This window comes from Botryllus schlosseri, chromosome 16, assembly GCF_051294905.1.
Source record: "Botryllus schlosseri isolate E-star chromosome 16, Bs_hap1, whole genome shotgun sequence".
NCBI classification, from domain to species: domain Eukaryota; kingdom Metazoa; phylum Chordata; class Ascidiacea; order Stolidobranchia; family Styelidae; genus Botryllus; species Botryllus schlosseri.
In genome coordinates this window covers 7,025,956-7,048,611 of record NC_137251.1, presented here as the reverse complement: position 1 = coordinate 7,048,611, position 22,656 = coordinate 7,025,956, and the positions used below count along the sequence as shown (strand labels likewise).

Genomic DNA, 22,656 nt, shown 5'->3' with positions numbered 1-22,656 from the left:
CTAACCGCGTGTGTCATACGCGGAAATTGTCACTCAAGCCGTTCATCATTGAATGCGTCAGTTGCCACTGGGCAATTCTGACTGATCGATGTGCATTATCAGCAACTAGCTCGATCACAGATATTTAGCTACAAAAGAAGCGCAGGCAAATAGCCAGGAGCATAAAGTATAGGATGGCATCTGATAGCATGCTTCGAGAAGTGATTGAACATGTGAAAAGTAAGTGTGTGTGTTTATCGTGGTCAATGGTCAATGGTCATAGATATATGTTGAACGAGAACCCTGTTATGCTTTTCCCGTAGAAACAATACAATTTCTGGAGAAGCTTCCAAAGCTTGACAAGAAACTAAGGCCAGAGAGAGATGGACTGATCAAGGAGCTAAATGCAATCGTTGGCAGGTAACTTCAAATTCATCTTTGACATGACACATGAACCAGCATGCTGGGCTGCACAGTGCACAGCACAAGGCTTTGAATGTATGAATTTTTACACTAAAAGTGATGGAGAGTATATATCATCTTCGTCGTAGCTTTTTTCGGTTTATTCTACGATATGTCATAGCGACTTAGGATCAGGACAGAAATAGTACTTATTTCAAGATTGCGACCGGATTAAGATCGGATATATATATACGGCCCGGCCAATATTTGCCCGACATCGGGATATGATGTATATTTGGATTAGAAATTTGGTGTTATCTGTGAGGCTAGAGTAAACGTCGATGCCTGGTCCTCATTGTAGGATTGGAATGTTCTATGGAGTCTGTAAGCTATATTTGATTGTTGGTAACACTAGAAATGAAATGGGACGTTGCTTCATTAAACGTGTTACATTTTTATCGCATGTCTTGGTAATCTGAATTGAGTGTAGTATACATTTACCGATGAAATGATTCCTTGAGATGTTGCGATTTTGACCACGTCACTGTCGTACCCAGCAATCATATGGCGAACGTGAAAGTAGTTTTATCACAATGCGATTGCCGTAACATCATGGGAAATACCGATTACGTTTGAATGAAATATAGGAAAGCCATTTTTGCATTCATGGCCCAACCGGTTATCCTAGACCAGCGGTTCTTAACCGGTACTAAGCTGGGAAGCACACCACACACAGCAAATTGTTCAATTGCAAATGAGCTTATAAATATAGGATATAGAATTGACATTTCAGAAGGATGAGGTTTCAATTTCGAACCACAGTCTCTCCTGCGTATATGCCACGGCACACGACGTACCACCACAACAATCAGAATTCGACTAATAATCTGCATGGCGTAATTACTTACAACCTGGACCGAAAAAGCACTTCGTCACCCCTCCTCCCAAAATGGTCTTGGACCCCCATGGGGGTTATAAACCAAACGTCTTGGGGGGCTAATCGCACGCGGAGCGCGAAAACCTTTCTATAATTCATGATTGAATCGGTCAATATGATCGGGTATTGCATATATATTGCTCAGTGAGGTGTCTTGGCAAATGTAGGCCCCGTAAATAATATTCAAACATATCCGGGCGGACCCGTTGGTATAATGACTTCGTTACATGATATTATTTCGTGAACTGTCTGCTATGTCAAAAGATATTGAAATCGCACAAACGTAAACTAAAATGCGCCACGATTTCAAATGGGTATTTCTTCCCTGGCAAATCATTTTTCCCTGCGGGATGGCAGTTTTCTTTTGGGGAACAGATTGCCAAGACAGGAACATTCAGCGCCATATATTTAGACGGCTATGGACAATTAAACATATAGAATATCGAAATTTTCGTTCAGCATAAGGACAGTCCTATTCGGCCAATGTTGTGCCGCTGCCGATCGTTATGGATAACTTCTCGGAGTAGCATGTTACATGGCCTAAAACGTCATATGTATTGGTGCGACGGGGCGTGGTAATACCCATTTCTATAAATCAAGCGTTTTTTTCTTGGCGGAAGGGTACCCAATATTCAGGATATGTGGCAACACCAAGTCACGCGCTGCGCGAAAAAAAATGTGAAGAAGTTGCATAATTTTTTTAAAATATACTTTATAATTTATGTTAATTCACAAAATAATTTTGGGCCCCTTCGAGCTTGCGGCAGTTACGGCCCTGTCTGCAACCAATGATGGCGAAGACTGTCATCACAAATCTTATGTTCCAGTTGAAGAAGAATGTGTGCTATGACCTCCAGGGAACCTATGAGACTATCCTAGACTGTGAACGAAAATCGTGTATTTTGCCGATTTCCGCCATAGCATTGGGTACGAATCAGATAAACGGCTTTTCCTGGTTGAAACATTCTCTTTCATACCCATGTCAATAGGTGATAAGGTGAAATTAGCCAAACAATATGTAGGTATATCAAAATGGTGGAGTGGCGGGTTCTGTTTTCATGTCCCACCCCGAGCCTATTATGTCGAGTTTATTTCCAGAAAGTAAGCTCTTACTTATGAAATTTAGATACGCCTCGATATCCGGCGACACAACGGAAGGAGGTCCGGAGGTAAGTAAGAATCGCACCAAACGTTGTTGATGATGAAATTCGGCGTATATACAGTACATACAACGCGGCTTGGTCAACCTGTCCTAATTTTGAATTGGTCAGCTGCTTTGCATACTAAATTCGTTCGGTGCAGTGTTTCATTAGACAGGTCGTCGCCTTCGCCAGTCAACCAAGCGCGTCACTTTCGGATTTTATTTATGAGTTTCGTGTAGAAACTCTTATTCCAGGGGCGGGCCCAGCTCGAGACGGGATTTTGAGCGACCCGCAGACAGTTTTCAGACTTACATAGTAATGGCGCCCGCCCCCGCAGTCTGCCGCAATCCACACTACTTGGTTACTGCGTCAAATTATAGTCACTGTGAACATGAACATTAACAAGACGAAGCTGCGATCCAATCAAATGTTGTTCACGTGTTTCTACGTCCAACATTCAGCGAGAGTTCAATTAACTTGTTGACAACTTTGATAGATCGCAGATGGCTCATTGACTTCAACAGCTATATTGAAGTACATTTAAATACTGTTTTTGATCTCTATGCATTAAACTGAAAGTTTACATTTATTCCTTGTATATAGGTGGATAGATACGCGTTAAGAAAAGTTAAGAACCGCTGGTCTAAGTCGTGAGCAGTATACATAATAAGCGGTTTAATTCTAGTCGCGCAACCGTTACCTCATATTGTCATTTGAATTACGGCGAATTCGTAATCAGCCCGGTTGCTGCAACTCCATCCTTCCGAATTCTGCGAGTTTTCGCGCCAGATAATCACTATATTCTGAATTTGCTATAGTTGTAAATTTTTTCATGAAGACCTACGATGATGTCGACGGTGTGAATAGCGCGAGAGAGGAGGGCGAAGTGTACAATGATGTGGAGCAGAAGGCGTATGACGACCTCGGTAATTCAGGTATATACATCATGGCATATACCTAATTCCTTGCAGTCGTCAACCATTGATACTCAACGACGGGGGTTCTTATAAGCCAGGCCATAACATGACATGGTATGTTGTGGTATCGAACGAAATTTGGTATAGAATATAGAAATGTCCCTGTGTCGGCAGGGTATGGGATGCCTCACACGATTTCGACTGACAATAGTTTCTATTCGATCCGAAATTGACACCCGATGGGATCCTATCTATTTTGCAGGCCCTGCTCTGATTTAACAAGTTCCGAGTTGCCACTGTAACTACGCGAACTATACCAAGTAGGGTCCTAAATTCGTAGACTCTCAGAATGTAGCTGTACCATGTATATGACAAATTTGTGGAAACATGGAAATCATGCTCTTAGCGTGCCTCGATTTAACATCACGTCACGCCTTGAAAATCATAACCATCACAACCAACCGTTGACATCACATCACACCACTGTAGTAGAAATTATAAATTAAGGTTATTACTTCTATACTTGTACTTGAGTAGCCCACTAATAATTATTACTTTGGCCACATCTGCGTAGCCTAGCCTGCACCACGGCACAGATGCCGATAATAATTGACAATTCACGGAGATGTAGGGTCGTGTAACTTTATAATAGTCATAATATCTCACTTATTATGGGCTGAGATGTGGAACTGTTCTTCTTTATTGAGCCCTCACGTTCACAGAGCCTTACACGTAGTTTCTTTTTCTATTCTTTAGGGCAGTCTCAAGGAGGCGATACGTATGATGATACTTCAGTTACAAAGGGTAAATCTTGCTCTCTACCGTCCTCTTGCACTTGTCGTTAAAGTTCCTCTGTATTTCAGAATACGACGACCTTTCTCCCACTGCTATCGGTAAGTCGATTTGTGTGGGCTTAAAGCCTAGACATGGACGGGCATAGCGTCCGAATACCAAATATAATGATAATCTTCTAATGTTCTTCCTAGTGCCTTCCTGATGCGTGTATTCGCAGCTCATGTATTACAGGGTTACATTCGCAGTCACGAGTACCGTATATTATTGCCTTGACGGGATATTTGATCGGTCTATATTTCAGTCGACATACCGTGCGACAAGCTGATCAATCCCACCAAGGCGGATTATCTGGATTTCAAGAAAGATGCCGGTCTCGCGAAACTCATCTTGAGCCCGTGGCAAAAGAGGTTCTGCGTTATACACAAAAGCGTTATGTACATGTACGAAAGCCCAAAAGGTATGGATTACAGACTCGAAGCCACTGACCGGTGTGAGCACAGACTTGGCGTGACTTTCTAGACAAGAAACCGAAAGAAGCGTTCCTGATCAAGGGATTTCAGTTCAAACATAGAGAAGACATCTCGAAGGAGGCGAAACGCAAGGAGCGATGCTTTGAAATCAAAAGCCCGAATAAAGTTTACGAGGTGAGCGCTTAGAGCACCCGACCATGGTTGGTGCGTTGGATATCATGACTTTTGAACAACTGTTTAAACCGAAGCTCGAGCTCCACTGCTTTCTACTACGGCCCATAGATATAGTCATTGACAGATACCAGCACATAGAAACTTAGTCCAGACGCTGATTTCATTTTGTGTTACGCCCAACTACGAGTTGTTACTCAAATAGAAGTAGTAGGCTACGTAACGCCGTGAAGTTCTACTAAATCACAAGTAGAAGCAGCGAATTTTCAAGACGTGACAAAACTAATTCAAATTAAATTACAAAATAGAAGGTCTGCAAAGTTCTCAAGTAGTTTCTATAAATAGATTTGGTTCAGGTTTGGCATATTTTTGGCTGTTAATCGGTGATGGGCCACTTTCCAAAACCTATTTTCAAATTTTCAAAATCTAAAAAGTAAATAGTTTAAGTAGAATTGGAAATAGTCTAAAACTCAACCACTACTCGAGTAAGCATTTTACAATCGGCAAAATCTACTTGAGTAATTCGAAGAAGTAAATGTATTTTGTTAATGATCAGTCCCTCTTCCAAATACATTCTGGCACCAATTTTGCTGGAAAATTTAATATCATTCGGAACTCGATGTCCAAATCCAAACCCGATAAACAAAATTTTATGAAGTTCGTAATCGTATATGCCATTTAAATCAGACAAAAGTTATCTGAGTCCCTTTTTTACAAGTTCAAATCAAAGTCAACTACGTTACAAAATTTCAATTGGTTTTGTTCTTATCCATAGAAATTCAGAGATTGGCGATGCAGATTCCTATTGTCCAATATGTGTCTGTACGGCATCAGTAACTTTACTGTTCCTCGTTCAAAAGTTACCAGAGTGCAGCTACGCAATGACGATGGACAGCATCTCACTTTCGACTTGCCGTTTCGTGTAGGCTATCTTCCTACATTCCATCCATTTTAATTACCGAAAATATCAACCATACAATGAATGAGCAGCTGTAGTCTTCTATCACCTGATTTTCTATCCCGTCATTCGCAGTTTTGCGCGCCTGACAAAGACGCCATGCGAGAGTGGGGATCCATATTCGGGGGACCAGTTAGTCGGGGACAAGCACCACCCAACCCTCCTAGTGCCGCACAGGGAGAGTACAACGATCTCGGACCAAATGGTGAGCACTGAATTCGATTTAATGACATCTGTGCACAATTATAAATATCAGTGATATACTCATTTCGATAGAATGTCTTAGCTGGATGGTCTGCTGCGTTACTCCCTAACCATCACTGTGTACTGTGTAGTCTGAACAACATCAATTCCACTCTGGCCACTCATTCATGTCGCGTCGGACTAATAGCTTTTTGTACAAGTGCTAGGCTGTATTTTGTACGGTATAGTTTCTCGTGAATCTTGCGTGCTTTAAATGCCATCTACATAATAACCTCCATTTCGTAATCTGCATTTAAATTTCTTGTTATAACCACCATGAGTTACAATGCAGTACAGATTATAGAGAACTACACAATAAGACGTTTTACTGACTAAAATACGGAATGGAAATCGAACGGTGACACACCACATTGTTTACATCATAAATGTGTAGGAGCTCTTATGGCGGCACATGCTGTAAACAAAGTTGATATTTCCGATATTACGAAATCAAATATTAACAATTATTCGTCGATATTTGAAATCAAAGTAGTCTGTGCCGCTGTGGGTAGTAAGAGGTCCGAAGAGATATTATTTCCCAGTCGGATAAAATTAGCTTTTCAAAGTCAGGCCTGGTATTTACTCTACAATCGTTAACGCGGAGGCTTTAGTTTTACTCCATGATATTACAATGTTTGGCTTTGTGGTATTGAGGTTGACTGTAACCTGTAGGTGAGTAAAATATCGAAGAAATTCCACACGTTTTTCGCGTTCCCAGGCTCCGCCACATACGATGACACGTCGCAAGGAAACGACGTTTACGAAGACACAAACCCTGAGACCAATTACAACGACACCCAATTCAATCAGTCGGGTGGGTTCGACAGCGCTGGCGACGTGTACGAAGGTGGAAGACTAGAAATTTGATGCACGAATAACGTATTATCCGCGCTTATCTCGCATACTAGACACCGCACCGACGCCGCAATTACCGCCGCAGCGTCGTCCAAGTGCCCGCGATGAATTTCCGCTACCCCCAGCAAGCTCCAGACCGGTCAGTCAATTATCACGTTTTAAGCAAATTCAAGTGCTTTCATGTTATCAGCGTGAACACAATGCATTCAAATCCTGCAAAATCTAACATGAATGGGTTGCGTGAGTAGCGCCTTTAAAGATTAGCGATCAGCAGTGACTATTTACGGTGCTTGTCAAGCTTTTAACGTTTATTTTTTACGTTTAAACAAGACTTATACGCACCCCAGTGAGTCCACGCAATACACGGAATCTGTGGCTTTCCTAATTGGAATAAGAATGATCAAACCTGCATCATATAGGAAATGCGTATCCTATGTTTGCTTAAATAAGTAGGAAGTTTCATCAGTTGCTGTTTAGTTTGTTGTGCGAAGCGACACAATAGCCTTTTTCCGAGTGCTGCACTCGTAAGTATATCAACATTCAATATGCACCCTTGAATGCGTGCTCGCAAGGGTATGTTGTGGGCATGCGAAAGGATGAAAATCGCAATTGCCAAAGATACCCAAAATTCAGTTCAAACTCTGCCTTTTGAACCAAATCTGATCGCATTAAATATATTCATTAGTTACGTAGACCAAGTAAGACTCACCATTCACAATAGAGAAGTAAGATCCAAATTTGCGTCCACTAGAAAATACACTATAGTACTCTAGTAATCGGCCTATATGTAATGCGGGTCTAGCCTTCCAGTACCCCAATCAAAGTGGTACAGCGTTAAATTACACCCTGGGTGTATGATACACCCAGTTGATGCGCACTGGACTATAACACGGTGTGGGACGTGACTATCGTGGTATTCAATGTGACGGCACTGATTGCCATTGCAATATTAGGAATTGTTTCTTTTGTATCCGTATCATTACTAGCCTGATAGCGAATTAAAGTCCTACTTTTTAGCCTATGGTTCCTCCGTCGAAACCGACGCCTTCTTCGACACCGGCGAATCGTCCACCACCGGCACTACCCCCGTCGATACCAACACCGCCGAGAGAAGACACTGGAAGGCCGCCCATGTTACCGCCAACACCGACTCAGCAGCAGGTATTTGACGGGGGGTTCCGGCAGGGTTGTAACCAAGTCACAAGGCTCCGAGTCACAAGTCAATCTAACTTTTATAGTTTTGAGTGGAGTCAAGTCGAGTCATATTCAATTCACCACCGAGTCAAGTCCGAGTCCAAGTCATCGAGCAGAGGGTCGAGTCCGAGTCATGGTATTATGACTCGAGTCCGAGTCCAAGTCATTGTGTTGACTGCTCAGTTTCCAGGTAAAGTCTTGTTAAACCCACTTATTATAACTCTGTTTCGAGATATCGAATGGTTCGCATTTATAATGTACTAATTTCCCTCACTTTTAGCAGTTTTATCAAATTTTCAAGTACCAGGTACCAATAGACGAAATCCCAATAGGGTGGTTATTTTACCAATCGTCAAAATTACAATGAAATGTCGGTATTGGTCGTTTGAGACTCGAGTCATATGACTTGGTTCGAGTCACGCGCAATGACTCGAGTCCAAGTCGAGTCAATACACAGATTGACTCGAGTCGAGTCGTGTCATTTTCTTATTTTGAGAAAATGACTCCAGTCAAGTCGAGTCATCAGAAAATCGTGACTCGAGTCGACTTACGACTTGAGTCATTACAACCCTGGGTTCCGGACTTATGGGGTGTGTAGCGATTGTCAAAACATCGACCGTTGCTTTATCGACTTAACTGGATATCAACCGGCCTGGCGTAGATGTGAGTGTGTTGTGACAGACGGAGGTGGCTATTGATCAAAGTAGAAGTAGAAATTACGGCGTCAATTGCTACTTAATTACTAGTTAAAGTAGCAATTTCAAAGCCATCTCAAAACTGCTTCATGTACGTACAGTAGTCGATAACGAAGATCTAAAAAGTACTATGTAGTTTCAAAAAAAACTGAATTTTGTCGACGTGTCGCATACGTTTGGCAATTAATCGGAGCTGGTCACTTTCGAACATTGCATCTTCGCGACTAACGCATACTTACAAATGACACTGCTAATATGGCGCAATTTTCGAAAATATATCCAGTTGCCATTATACAGGTGCTCTTTCCCCCACTCGTCATGTCCAATTTCTCTCATGAAAATGATCCAAGCATATCCAAAACTATTATCAACTTTACCTTATCCATAGTGTAACAAGCCTGTCGTTTTGCCTAACAAAACTGTTAAGTAGGATATGGAAGAAGTCTAAAACATAATCGCTTGAGTTAGTAGTACAAGTCAGCAAAATCAATCCGTGTACTTGGAAAAAGGAAAAGTACTTCGTTACTGATCACCTCTGGTAACAGATCCGAGTTGATGGATATTCAGTGGTTGATAGTCCTCTGCCGGAGGCTACTGGCTATTTGGGTTAAGTTTGCTAGTTGAGGCCTGCTTCTGGCAGTTTGCTTCCGTATCACGAAAGTATCTCATCCCACATCCACACACGATCCATTTGGAGGCGATTCTAAACGAAACCCATTAGCCAGATTAGATTTACGAAGCAAGCAGCAAGGATACAGAGGTTGAACGTTAAAAATACACGACAGCTGTATTCAACGCACATGTCACCGTGAGTTTGTTTCATTCAGTAGTAGCTCTGCATCAGTGCGGACAAAGGCTGCTATACACGATACGCCTCGTTAGGTGACTCCAGCCGACCCCCAGTCTAAGAATTGCGAAATTGCATTCCAACAGAGAAGTTTACCGGAACCTCCTGGCAGCGAATCCAACCATTCTCCGAGCCTACCGCCGCTGCCTCCACCTCCAAACGACGAACCTGAACTATCGGACGACACAATATTGGAATCGTTCGGGGACAGCAAAAGTAAGAATATGCGACAGTGTCTGTAACTTGGGTTGATTTCGTTGATATGCGAAGTCTACACACGATATATATCAATAGTGATGATCAATTACTAGTGCTCACTACACAGCCCATGACATGGTACATTTTTCGTTGCTCATATAAGGTCAAAGTAGACATCGTTGGCACCAAAGTAGCAGTAGAAGTGACGCTGTGAATCTCGACTCAATAAGGAATAGAAGTAGAAGATTAAGATTTGAAAAGTACTTTAGTGACTAGGGTTAGCAATTAGCATACGTCCTCTTTTAAGAGGATTTGTCCTCTTTTTTGACTTTTTTGAGATTTTGTCCTCTTTTTGAGAATGTTGGTGATATTTATAGCAAAATCAGAGGTGGTCAGTAACGAAGTACTTCCACTTTTTGGAAGTACTCAAGTAGTTTTCCTCTACTTGTGGTACTTACTCAAGTAGATCTGATTTTCTCTACTTCTACTTCTACTTCATAAAATTTTGTGATCTACTTACTTACTTTTCGCTATTTCCAGTTTGTCAAGTAGAAGTAGTTTAATCCCCCAATACGAAAGATAGCCTGAGGAATTTCGGGGCTGTTTTCATGGAGTACCAACATTTAATATTCATGAAAGTCAAGTAAAGCCCAGAAATTTTGTTGCGCTTCGCGCAAAGTAGTAATGGACTGACAAATATGTTTTCAAGAAAGTATCAGTGAATAATATTTAGGTACCGGATTGCTTGATTCCTCTCACACCGCATTGTCGCCCATATCAAATATTTCATCACAGTAAATATGACCCACCATAACGTTTGAAACTACCGTTTCGCAATCTAGCAATTACCTATCATATCGTAATCTAGCAGGCCATTACGTGTCTTGCTAATATGGAAAATCCAGCTTTTTTTAACGTCACACATATTTTAGCAGATCACCTTTGAAGCTTTATGGGCAAAAGACATGGAGTATATTTTCCACTTTTTAGAAGTGGTATTTGTATTTCACTTTCAATAGCGAGTATCATACTTTGAGTAGTAATTACTTTCAGTTATTTTGTCTACAGGACATACATGTTGAAGCACAAAAGATAGTGTAGTAATGCCTCTATTTTCCGAAAATAAAGCTACACTAATAAATATAACTTTTAAGATCCACAATATTTGTTATTAGCGTATACTAATCGCGCAAAGTGATGAAACCATATCCGATACAACTTCTACGTATTGCTCTTCGCCTAAACTTGGCGAACGAATTAAGACTGTTTTCAAAACTACTTACTTACTTGAGTAGATTTAAAGTCGGCCAATTCTACTTCTACTTCAAGTAGTTTTAGGTGGCTCATTGAAGAAGTACTTCTACTCGTACTTGAATAGATTTATTCGTCGCTACTTCTACTTCTACTTGAGTAGCTTTCTTGGCTACTTTGACCACCTCTGAGCAAAATTCGAATGTGATGCCGGAAATCAGCACCGAAGTGACGCTCCGGCGGGTATTTCGGGAGCTGAGTGGAATGTCGACCTTTTTTTTAGTCAACCGCCTGACAATGTGAAGGAAAAAACTGTCTTTCGGGCGCTGAGCGAGAAGAAAGTTGACCTTTTTTTAGTCAACCGACCACAAAGTCGGAAAAATTACCATTTTTTGAGAATTAAACTCCGGTTTTGCAAGTCTGAAAATTCTGAAAAGCGTCCTCTTTTCAGATTTCCAGAATATGGTAACCCTATGAGTAACAATTTCCAAGAAGTGAATTTGGTCGAGACATCGCACAAGTTTCGTAGCCATCGAAGGTGGCTACTTTCAAAATTCCGTGGTTCATCGTCACGGCTAACGCAAAGCGACTAATGACGCTACAAATTGGCGCAATTCTCGAATATATATTCAATTCCCGTGATACAGAGGCTATTTCACCGATCAGTCGTAACGACAATTACACCCAGAGTCGAGATGGAATCTTATCCCAAAACTGCTCTCTACCTAACAGAATACAAAGCGCAAAAATTTGACAATTTTGTCCAAAAAAATGTGAGGTAGAAGTAAAAGTAGTCAAAAACATTACCATTTAAATAAGTCATGTGCAGCGATAACCAATGATATATGAGTCATTCCCGCGACGGATACAATTCACATTGAAATCTGGCTGCAGGCGACTACATCAATATGTATCAAGGCATGTGGGATTGCTATCCGGATGAAAGTAATGAGCTGATGTTCAAGAGAGGCGAGATCATCCACATCCTTTCCCGGGTGAGTGAAAACAGATTTACGCCACGAACCGCCTTATGCACTAGGCGCGTGACGGATTAAGCTCGTCATAATCATGTGGTGTTATTATTATTTTCATCCGCTCAAGACACACCATGTACGATGCGTAAGACACACTGAAATGTAATGAACATACGATGTGGTAACGACCATGAGTGGTCAATCAATCTAACATCCACCACAGCCTAATGATATTACGAGTATTAGCCTGATGTCCAAATTTTCAGCAGCGATATCTGTCGTTCGACTGTCGTTCTTTTGAGAGTAACGAACAAAGAACAATAAAAGAAATGATAACAAAAGTAATAATATCCATCCAGTTGATGTATTGTATACAAATATTAATTTTAATTCTCCGAAGTTTCAGATTTTCGTTTCAATCTGGCCATATTCCTTTGGGGGCAGGTTGGTCCCCGCATTGTGTGTATATTTCCCAGCTTTACTGTACATGAAGTTGTATAATATTAAACGTCAATACTCAATACCCGCCCATACTGAGGGAATTTTTAATCAATAGTATAGTCGCTGGCGCGTGGCAGCTCAAGTCCTGTATTTCAAATATTTATCGGTGATATATGTCTTATTTAAGCGTGCATATCAATGATATAATTCGATTTCTTTAGGATTACGACAACTACGGATGGTGGGTGGCGGAAAACACTGCAGAAGACATTGGTTTGGTACCTGTCAGCTACATCATGAAGGCCTTCGACATATGACATGCTGCTGCATCTTAAACGATGGACGTATGTGTAGTAGTGTACACAAAAACGAGCGATAATCTGCATCCTTCGTCAATATCACTTCACTGTGACGTCACAAGCGCACGATGGCGTCACCATTACCAAGATTCTGTTCACAGTAGACTTACCCACAATCATTTTCGATATTTATTGTTCCCATAACGCGTGTACGTAATTCTGTTTCGAAGGGTCGATCTGCTCTCCGATAGGTGTAGATTTCACCATCTGCTTTATTGTTGGACTTGTTTACGCAGACTGTTATGTTGTCTTTCACAAAATCATACTATGCACTATATTACACGACGTTCAACACATATACTACATGTTGTTCTGTCAAGCTTGTTCATAGATTTGGGGGATGGTGCACAGTGCACACTATGTATGAGGTCGGGAAAGTGGGCGACAGAGAATGGATTTGAAATAGCAAGGAGACTGGGCCGGATATCGTTACATGTCCCGCTACTCGTCTGTGAACGAATTGGTAAGTCATTGCGGGTTGCGGGAACTATGACTATTTCTTAAGACGTACAGAAAACTGGTAGGCAGAGTACGGTATTTTAGATACACCAAGGTACCGTGTATTTCTCTGTGTCAGAGGGAAGCTTGACTAAGCAAGTAAGCATGGTATCTGCACTGTACTTGGTACGACATACCGGTCATGCCGAAATCCTCGTCATGTGCTTCACGGCAACACTTCAACACAGCACTAGGGTTAATGATTCCTCTCAGTTTGTTGTAGCGTTTTGGAGTTTTCTCTGTTACTAGCTGCACGCCGTGTATCATTGCCGGGGAAGGGGAAAACGTATCCCGAGTATATAGATCTTCATCATGACGTTTTCGTTTTCAACCTCGCCGTCAACTGTGACGTTATTATCCTTTGCTTGCGGTCACGTGTATACGTAACGGACATACCGTGCATATCTGGGGTTACCAAACTTTTTCACAATATGACCCCTTTTGAAATTTAGAAAAATCAAGGGCCCTATTTTTTTCCTATTTTTTGAATCATTGAACTATTAATTGATAAACTCGTCTGATTTGTCTTCAGACGTAACGTTGTTGGAATAACACACATTCTCAAAGATATATGTTGATGGCAAGGGCAACAGTAGTGCTTAGGATCAGAGGTGGTCAGCAACGAAGTACTTCTACTTTTTTGCAGTACTCAAGTACTTTTCCGCTACTTTGGTACTTACTCAAGTAGATCTAATTTTCCGCTACTTCTACTTATAATATTTTGTGATCTACCTACTTTTCGCTATTTGCAGTTTGTTAAGTAGAAGTAGTTTAATTCACCAATCAGATAGATAGCCTGAGAAATTTCGGGACGGAGTATCAACATTTAATTTTCATAATATTCGAAAAAACACTAGAATTTTCGTCGCGCTTCGCGCACAGTAGACTGATATAATTTCACGAACGTATCGGTGAATATAGTTTAGGTAGCGGGTTGCGTGGTTGCGTTAACTCCGCATTGTCGACCGTATGAAATATTTGATCACAGTAAATACGACCAGTCATAGCGATTGAAACTACCGTTTCACAATCTACCATTTACCTATCATATAGTGATCGTGATCGTGTCGTAATCTGGAAAAGTGGACTCTGACTTTTTTTTTAGCTTTACACCTGTTTTAGCCGACCACTGTTGAAAATTTCTGGGCAAAAGCCATGAAATACATTTTCCGCTTTTTACAAGTAGTTTTTATATTTTTCTTTCAATTCCCAGTATCAGTTTATTCCCAGTTCTGATTAGTTTCAGTTCTTTTGTCTGGATAACATACATGTTGAAGGATAAAAGTCAGTGTAGTAATGCCTCTATTTTCCGGAAATAAAGCTACACTATATGGCATTTTTACGATCAGCCATATTTTTTATTAACGTTTACTAATCGCGCGAAGAGTTAACACCCTATCCGACACAACTTCTTCGTATTGCTCTTCGACCAAAATATACGGGCCTGGGAGAGGGCGCCATCATGATATTTTCCAAATCGGGGTGTTCGAGTAAACAGAGGATTAGTATCGCATTCCCATGTCAATGCTATTATTTTCATTCCATGATGCGGACGAAAGCGAAAATTTATACCTATACTGGGATGCATCAATATGAATCAAACTCTGCACTTTTCGCACAGCTCAAATTGCAGCATTTGACAGTCAATGCCAGGGGTGGGCAAACTACGGCCCGCGGGCCGCATGCGGCCCGCAACACCGTTCTGTGCGGCCGCGAGAGTCCAAAGAAACTTATTAAAAATATTGATAAAATGCGTACTAAAAATCGAATTAATGCAAAGAACTGAATAAACTTTCTCTTAGTATATTTCACGATGATAATTCTAAGGCAATGGTTTTCAAACTGGGGGCGCGCATCCCTTGGGGCGTGAAAACATCTGAAGGGGATGCGGAGCGGAGCCTAACTGAATATATTTTTCGCGCTCCGCGCGATGTATATCCAATTCGTACTTGGTGCTCTGTATTTAGTATAAATTTCATATTTCAAAATCTCTCATCCAAAGTCGTAACCTTCCATGCCATCAAACTATCCGTTAAGTTTGCTAGCATCCTGGTAGCGTTTTGTGATCGGACGATAAGGGGCGCTAGAAATCTTTCATCATCATAAGGTGTGTTCTAAGGTAAATACTTCCTTTATTATTTTTTATGTTTATTTTCTGGCGCGACAGCCCGATCTCAAGGCCCACGTAAGTTTGAAAGGTTTCAACTGCTAAACATTACAGAAATCCTAAATGAGTTAGACATAATTCTATAGTTTTGACAAATTGGTTATTGAGGTAGATTAACCTATAAAATCTCGCCACTGTTTCTGGCGCGTGTACGATGTCACCAAAGCAATGTTAGGTTTGTTTTAAATAAGCGCACATATTATCTCCATGTCCATGTCCAGTGTCCAATATTGCGTTTTGGTTTATAATCCCAATTTTATATAGTGCGGCCCGCGAATGGATTCACATGTTGAAGGCGGCCCGTGAGCTCAAAAGTTGGCCCACCCCTGGTCAATGAGATCGTTTTCACGACTATTACTTACTTACTTGAGTAGATTTAAAGTCAATCAATTCTACTTCTACTTCGAGTAGTTTTATGCTTCTTTTAAAAAGACTTCTTCTACTTCTACTTAAGTAACTTTCTTGACTACTTTGACCACCTCTGCTCAGGATACGCTGTGCTTAGTTTTGCCGAATGTGTGGGCAAAGGATTTTTCTGAAATCTCAATCGGGTTCCGTCTCTTCTGGCAGCTTCATGAGTTCAATTTGCGCGTCATCGTTTGTGCCTGGAATATTGCTAACAGGACAATGCCAAGAATATTTTAACAGTGTAGCAGCTTGATCTGGAATGTCAGGGAAATGCTGACTTGCTGAATTAAAAACATGCTGAATTCCTGCATCATATCGCCCAAGCGGGCAGGATACATATTCACATCTCGGCCATCCAATATGTCTGATAACTTTGGAAGCATTACAAATTTGCCCAATTCTATTTTTCAGAATTTTCATGGCAATCCATGAAAAGGGTTCATGGCCCCTAATGTTGGGAACCCCTGATATAGAGAACTTGGAATATCATGTCCTGAAAGCCCGAGTTATACTATCTGTAGTCTTTAAATATTCATAAATTCCAGCCACCAACGCCTTAAAATTCTCCAGCACTAGTCGTGACAAATGAACAAAATCCACGTAGGGAATAAACAACAATAGGAATTTTCTCCCCCTCGACTTCCACTACAACTATATATGGCAAGAGATTGCAGATCATCGAAGCTTTTACTTGTCTTTTACTAGTAAAAATTATACGAGGCTTGTTTGTTCGTGGTATTCATGGTGTTTGCCGACTGCAATGGTCATGTACACCAGACCAATTTTCTTTATGTTTATTCAGTAGCTGCCGACTTGTAGCACGACCCACTTCTAGGCCTTTATAAGACACCGCTTACACGGATGAGATGGCGAAGAGGAGCCTAGCTAAACCCCCAACACTAAGGTAGGAATTATGGAGTCCAACTTGGTCGAACTCGAACCCGCAACCAATTGGTGTTGCAGCTGTGGACCATACCACTATACGCTATTTCGCCACTCAGTTATACGAGGTCAATTAACGGTAACCTAATCATACAATTGCGATCACTAATCACATTATCATTATACCTAGCACATCCACCACACATAATTCACGCTGAAAGTATCGTCTCTATTCTTGAACCACGCAAGACAATTTAAAATGAGTCAAAACATAGAAATTTAGCCTGTAATATAAAGGCAACACTTGATTGAAAATAAGATGCATTATGCATAGGCTATAAATATGACAACAAATTCTCCGCGACAGTCAGCGGGTGAAGTGTAATAGGCCTGGGACATAAATGAAACATGGATGGAACGGTTTTGAACGGTATACGTTGAATTGGTATCAATCTGGATCATTGAGGTTCTCAATAGCGACTATCAGAGCGGCAAGCTTTTATGCGGCTCTCGCCAATGCTCATGCTCATTGCTCATAGATCATAGGTGATTCACCGTCAAGAAAACATCCTTTACAATATATGTTTATGGACGTAAGCTTGTAGTTAAAACAATTGCAAATCTTTGCAACAGATGACGCGTAGGTCGTTGACGGAAAAGCTATCATTGATTGTGATGCAGCAACACAATACTTTACGCTTTGGTGCCCAACAAAAGTGGGGCACCGAATGTGGCGTTAACAGATCTAGACTTCGACAGATTTGTATACTGCACGGGTAAAATCTCTAAAAACAGCGTGTGCAAGTGTACGATGTACGTACAATATCTACAAAGGGGCAAGGACCTCACAGTAGGGTTACCATATTTTGGAATCGTGAAAGGAAAACACTTTTTCAAAATCTGCAGACTTACAATACTGGCGTGAAATCTGGAAAAAATGATAAATTTACCACTAAATTTTGGTTGGCTGACTAAAAAATAGGTCGTCACTTACGTTCGAACCACGAACTTCCTGTTCAGCGTCATCTATGCCCATTTTCACTCGAATCTTACCTCTAAAAGCTGTAAAGGAATTGCCAAAAAGGGGCACATTTAGGCGTCCTCGGAGGACATTTTCAAAAACCTGAAAAAGGAGGACAAGTTCCCTTAAAGGAGGACGTATGGTAACCCTATCTGACAGACATTCAAGTTCACGACTCCATCAACTATATCTCTATATACGCACGTTCGGCAACCCACATGTAGGGCTGGGCAAAATCGAGTAGGCCCTACCTGAGTGATTCGATTCTGAATCGAGTCGAGTATTCAAGTATTACTCGTTGTGACGTGATAACAGTATGCAAGATGACAAAATTCAAACATGTACCTTTTATGCGGCCACAAAGAATTAAAGCCTGTTATCCATCACATTGAAGATACTGTTTTTTTTTCGACCACACCGATTTCATTGCACTTTGTGAAAATGTTGTGGGTTGATCATGACTTCAGAAATATGTTATTTTCAGTAACCTTCGTAGCCTTGTACCACATGTTTCGTATGCAGTGTCACAGCGAATAAAGGTTTCAAGGCTTCCATAGTGGAAAATAGTATCGAAACTATAATTTTCGTTGATAGAAAAACTTTCAGTGGCGAGAAGCGTATAATTTCAATACTAGAAAAAATGATCTTTTACCACTCGACTCGAATCATCAGATTTAATACTCGATTCAGATTCGAGTACTCGAATAATTGTGCCCAGCAGGCCACACGGTGTTATTTCGTGTGATCATGGCGTTAACGCATCACGCTCTGTCACGGAGGGGATTAGATTTCGCGGTCGTACGTAATACTTGGATCAATGGAAGTGTATACTGTATAGTGAACAATAACCACACAAATGACCTCGCTGGTTTTATATCTCTAGCTGTCAAATTACGTATATTTATCCACATTGGCAGGCATTTTTACCATCTTTATAACACCTTTAGACACAATTTAGAAACTATTTGACATCGATTACATGCTTATGCGAAAATGTAGGTAATGTGACAATCGTTCAAGGATAAAAACATTTACAGGGCATCAGGAAATCAAATGTTAATATATTAGACTGAAAGTAATATGCCAAGTTTATACTGCTACATATGCATGCACCGATCTGCTGAGCATTGAAATGAATCAATGAAAATGGAAGGGAATTATAAATATTCTAATGCTGATGAATCATTCAAAATGCGGATTATACAGTAAGATTATACAGTAAGTCAGTGTTTGTGGCATCATGGCCATATGAATTTCCTTCATCAATTCATATGTGTACGATATGTTCATCAGATATGCCTTTTCGTGATGGCATAATTTATACCGTTACGTGTTGACCTGTCCCCCGCCGCCAGAAGAAGACCACGGGAACGCCCCTCTCCAAACCTTGAATGCGAACAGAGTGTGACAGATGTACACAATACAAATAACGAAGCAGAAGATGGTAGATGCTACGAGGTGAGAGTTGTCGATAAGTATATCGCCGAACTTGGCGGCGTCGCTTGCTTCTACAATCGCAGCGATGAAATACATGAGCGACCAGAAAGCATTGAAAGCGAACTCGATGATGTCCCACGGTGCTCCGGATAAGATTGTCGATTGAACGGCGAACATGTACATCACTGCCAATATCCTGCAAGAAAAGATTTCGTAGAACTCGCTGGGCCATAAAAGTATAGGGATTTCATCAAACTAGTGTTGCACATTGCACGATATGTGCGCGTATACACGGTATTCTGGAGTAAAGGGGACAATTTCAACCCGAATCTGGTCATACTCCTAAAAACGCCACGTCGGCGCCAAATAACCAAGTTATAGAGAGTAAAATTCCATTGATATTGTGACTCATGCTCCATGATCGAAACACGGTCTCTATAGACCTACTCCGGATGTGGCTTTATACCTATAATCAGAACCGTAACTGCCGCACCCAAAACCCCTCAATTGAGGGGGGCGAGCTCGAAGGGAGCCCAAAATTATTTCGTCAATGAACATAAATTATAGAGTAATTGTTTTGATAATTTATGCAACTTTCTTCAGATTTCATGTCGCCAAATATCTTGATTATTGGGCAACCTTTCCCCAAGAATAAATACGCATGGTTTATAGAAATGGGCATTTCGTCGTTGGCCACTACCGCGCCACGAAACACCAAGACATATGAAGTTTTAGGCCATGTAACATGCGACTCCGAGAAGTGTGACAGAACGATCGGCAGCGAGAAAACCTTGGCCGAAAAGGACTGCCCTTATGCTGACCGAAAACTTCGATATATACATACAATTAATACACATGTTTAATTTTCCATAGGCGCCTAAATGGCTGGCGCCGAATGTTACTGTCCTCGGAATCTGAACCACACAAGACAAATGCCATCCCGCAGAGAACAATTATTTGCCAGTGAAGAAATACCAATTTGAAATCGTGGAGGTCACGAAATATAGGCTTACCATATTTTGGAAATGTAAAAAGAGGACACTTTTTCAAAAATTGCAGACTTGCAAAACCGGACAATTCTCAAAAACCGGTGAATTTTTCCCACTTTGTGATCGGTTGACTAAAAAAAAAGGTCATCTTATCCGCTCAGAGCTCAAAATACCGTTTTTCTCTCCACGTTGCCAGGTGGATGACTAAAAAAAAGGTCATCTTCTCGCTCAGAACTAGAATCACCGCTTTTCGCTCCGAAATACCCGCCGGAGCTTCACTTCTGTGCTAATTTGCGGCATTTCACTCGCAATTTGCTCTGAATCTGACGTAAATTTTCAAAAAGAGGACAAAAGGGCGTCCTCCGAGGACACTTTCAAAAAAGTCAAAAAAGAGGACAGATCCTCTTAAAAGAGGACGTATGGTAAGCCTAACGAAATAACATTATGCAGCGAAGTCATTATAACAACGGGCCGGCCCGAATATATTTAATTATTATTTACTGGGCCTACATTCCAAGACAACGCCCGCACTCAGCTCTACCGGTAAATCTGATTACGTGGGCGGAGAGAAGATGAAATAATTTATAGCAATATATATGAGAATCCCGATGTTTATTGACCGATTCAATTATGAATTATACAAAATTTTCGTTTTCAAGAAAATAGGCTAACGAACCGGCTCGCCAATGAGCATAATAAATATTGCACACAAGTATCAGTGAAAACGTACATTCTGATCGGGGGTCCAATATATCTGATGCTCACGTGCAGTCTTTACCGAGTGCAGTGTTTACCAAGCAGAATTCAAAGAACTTATCGACAACTTTGCTCGACTACTGATACTTCAACAGCTATATATTGAAGTATATTACGTAAATAATTTCCTTGAATATACTGTTCGTGGCCTATATGCTTTCAACTTAAAATTTACGGTTACTGTATCGATTTAGGAATCCGGTCCGCTAAGTACTTCATTTTCCCTGTATCCGGCCAGACGACTGGAAGAGTTGCTTACTGGGTCTCCGCTGTTTCAGTACGGTACAAGTTCATTTCTAACAACTTCTACCAGTAGAAATACTCTTATCTATGCTGTATATTAGTTACCATCGGTTTCAGCGGCACAGCACTAGAATCACTGAAAACTACTGAAGCACGATTAGTCTGGAGCACTTTCCCATCATTCATCATGTTATTACGTGTTCACTTCGGATGGAAGTGATGTTTGTGACCTACTAACGCCTATGAGTATTGAGTAAGCTTAGCTGATCCCACATAGACGATAGCGTAAATAGGCTACAATCGAAGTCAAATTAAAATCGTCTCGTATTCATACTTTCGATCAATTCTAGTATACTTACAAGGTCAATATCCAAGCAGTAATTGAAACGAACATGACGAATTGAAGACCCCCAGTCGTAAAATACCATGCGTTTGATGACGCAATCAATGCGAATACCAGTATGCCCAAAATTATTTCCGCAATCTTAAACCATCCAGCCGGGCTCAAGAAGAAGCCTAAGTTGAAAGTCGGGCGACTGGTAGTGGCTGCAGCTGCGGCTGCCGCGGAGTCCATTTGATCACGTTATGCCTATCTTACTTATTATAAGAAACCTGTTGGTCAGATCGAAAAGACATTCAGCGTCCGACATAACTATTCCAATATTCTGATTTGGTTGAGCGATAACTATGCTCAATTCACCATCCAACTCAACAACTGCAAACACCATAATTATTACGAATACTTCTAAGCTATAAATAACGCGTCTGGACCATCAATGTAGGCTGTTATCAATTCGCTTTCGCTTATGATAGCAAGTAACTGCTTCTGCTCCTACGGGATACTTTTCAACTGTCCGCTAGTTTTATTTTTCTTATGTTAATGACTTCATTTGGCAGGGCATGGTATTGGCATTCGTACATACAACAGCAAATCATATATCCACCTACTAAAAACAGTAGATAATGCGGTGCGATGCAATGGGTGAATATTGCAAACGGGCAGTGCTTGTGGCGGAGGCATACTATAGGTGACGCTCGAGAAGCCTGACGTTATGAATAGGGCTGGGCACAATGATTTGAGTACTCGAATCTGAATCGAGTATTAATTGTAATGATTCGAGTCGAGTAGTAAAAGACGATTTTTTCGAGTACTAAAATTATACGCTCCTCGCCACTGGAAGTTGATTTATCCCCGAGAATTATAGTTTCGACCGTAATTTTCACTGTTGAAGCCTTGATTGCCGTATCGTAGCATACGTGACATATAGTACAAAGCTACGAACGTTACTGTAACTAGCACGTTTCCGCAGTCATGGTCGTCCCACAACATTGTCACCAAGTGCAATAAAATCGGTATGGTCCAAAAAATACCAAAGTATCATTAATGTGATGGATAACAGGCGTCGTATTCTTAATGGTGGCATAAA

At 41.0% G+C, this 22,656-nt stretch overlaps 2 protein-coding genes across 2 annotated transcripts; one reads left to right on the top strand and one right to left on the bottom strand.

Annotated features, from left to right (window-relative positions):
* Positions 1 to 13,124, top strand: LOC145458875 (src kinase-associated phosphoprotein 2-like). Its single transcript, XM_080337376.1, has 15 exons — positions 1 to 219; positions 303 to 399; positions 2,445 to 2,487; positions 3,299 to 3,395; positions 4,134 to 4,181; positions 4,241 to 4,270; positions 4,474 to 4,629; positions 4,692 to 4,816; positions 5,847 to 5,976; positions 6,733 to 6,861; positions 6,923 to 7,008; positions 7,887 to 8,030; positions 9,692 to 9,821; positions 11,949 to 12,049; positions 12,691 to 13,124. Exons 1-15 carry the CDS (start codon positions 174 to 176, stop codon positions 12,784 to 12,786), a joined length of 1,458 nt encoding a protein of 485 aa, XP_080193502.1. The 5' UTR covers positions 1 to 173; the 3' UTR covers positions 12,787 to 13,124.
* Positions 13,125 to 16,584: 3,460 nt separating this feature from the next.
* Positions 16,585 to 21,856, bottom strand: LOC145459180 (MARVEL domain-containing protein 1-like). Its single transcript, XM_080337813.1, has 2 exons — positions 21,589 to 21,856; positions 16,585 to 19,437 (listed from the first exon to the last, which is right to left on the bottom strand). The coding sequence occupies exons 1-2, from the start codon at positions 21,801 to 21,803 to the stop codon at positions 19,131 to 19,133; spliced, it is 522 nt and encodes a 173-aa protein (XP_080193939.1). The 5' UTR covers positions 21,804 to 21,856; the 3' UTR covers positions 16,585 to 19,130.
* Positions 21,857 to 22,656: the final 800 nt, after the last annotated feature.

Coding starts and splice junctions, on each gene's coding strand:
- LOC145458875 (XM_080337376.1), top strand. CDS start 174: ATGGCATCTGATAGCATGCTTCGAGAAGTGATTGAACATGTGAAAA. Junction 4,817..5,846: donor GCCCGAATAAAGTTTACGAG/GTGAGCGCTTAG, acceptor CGTCATTCGCAG/TTTTGCGCGCCTGACAAAGA. Junction 7,009..7,886: donor CCCCAGCAAGCTCCAGACCG/GTCAGTCAATTA, acceptor CCTACTTTTTAG/CCTATGGTTCCTCCGTCGAA.
- LOC145459180 (XM_080337813.1), bottom strand. CDS start 21,803: ATGGACTCCGCGGCAGCCGCAGCTGCAGCCACTACCAGTCGCCCGACT. Junction 19,438..21,588: donor ACTGCTTGGATATTGACCTT/GTAAGTATACTA, acceptor CTTTTCTTGCAG/GATATTGGCAGTGATGTACA.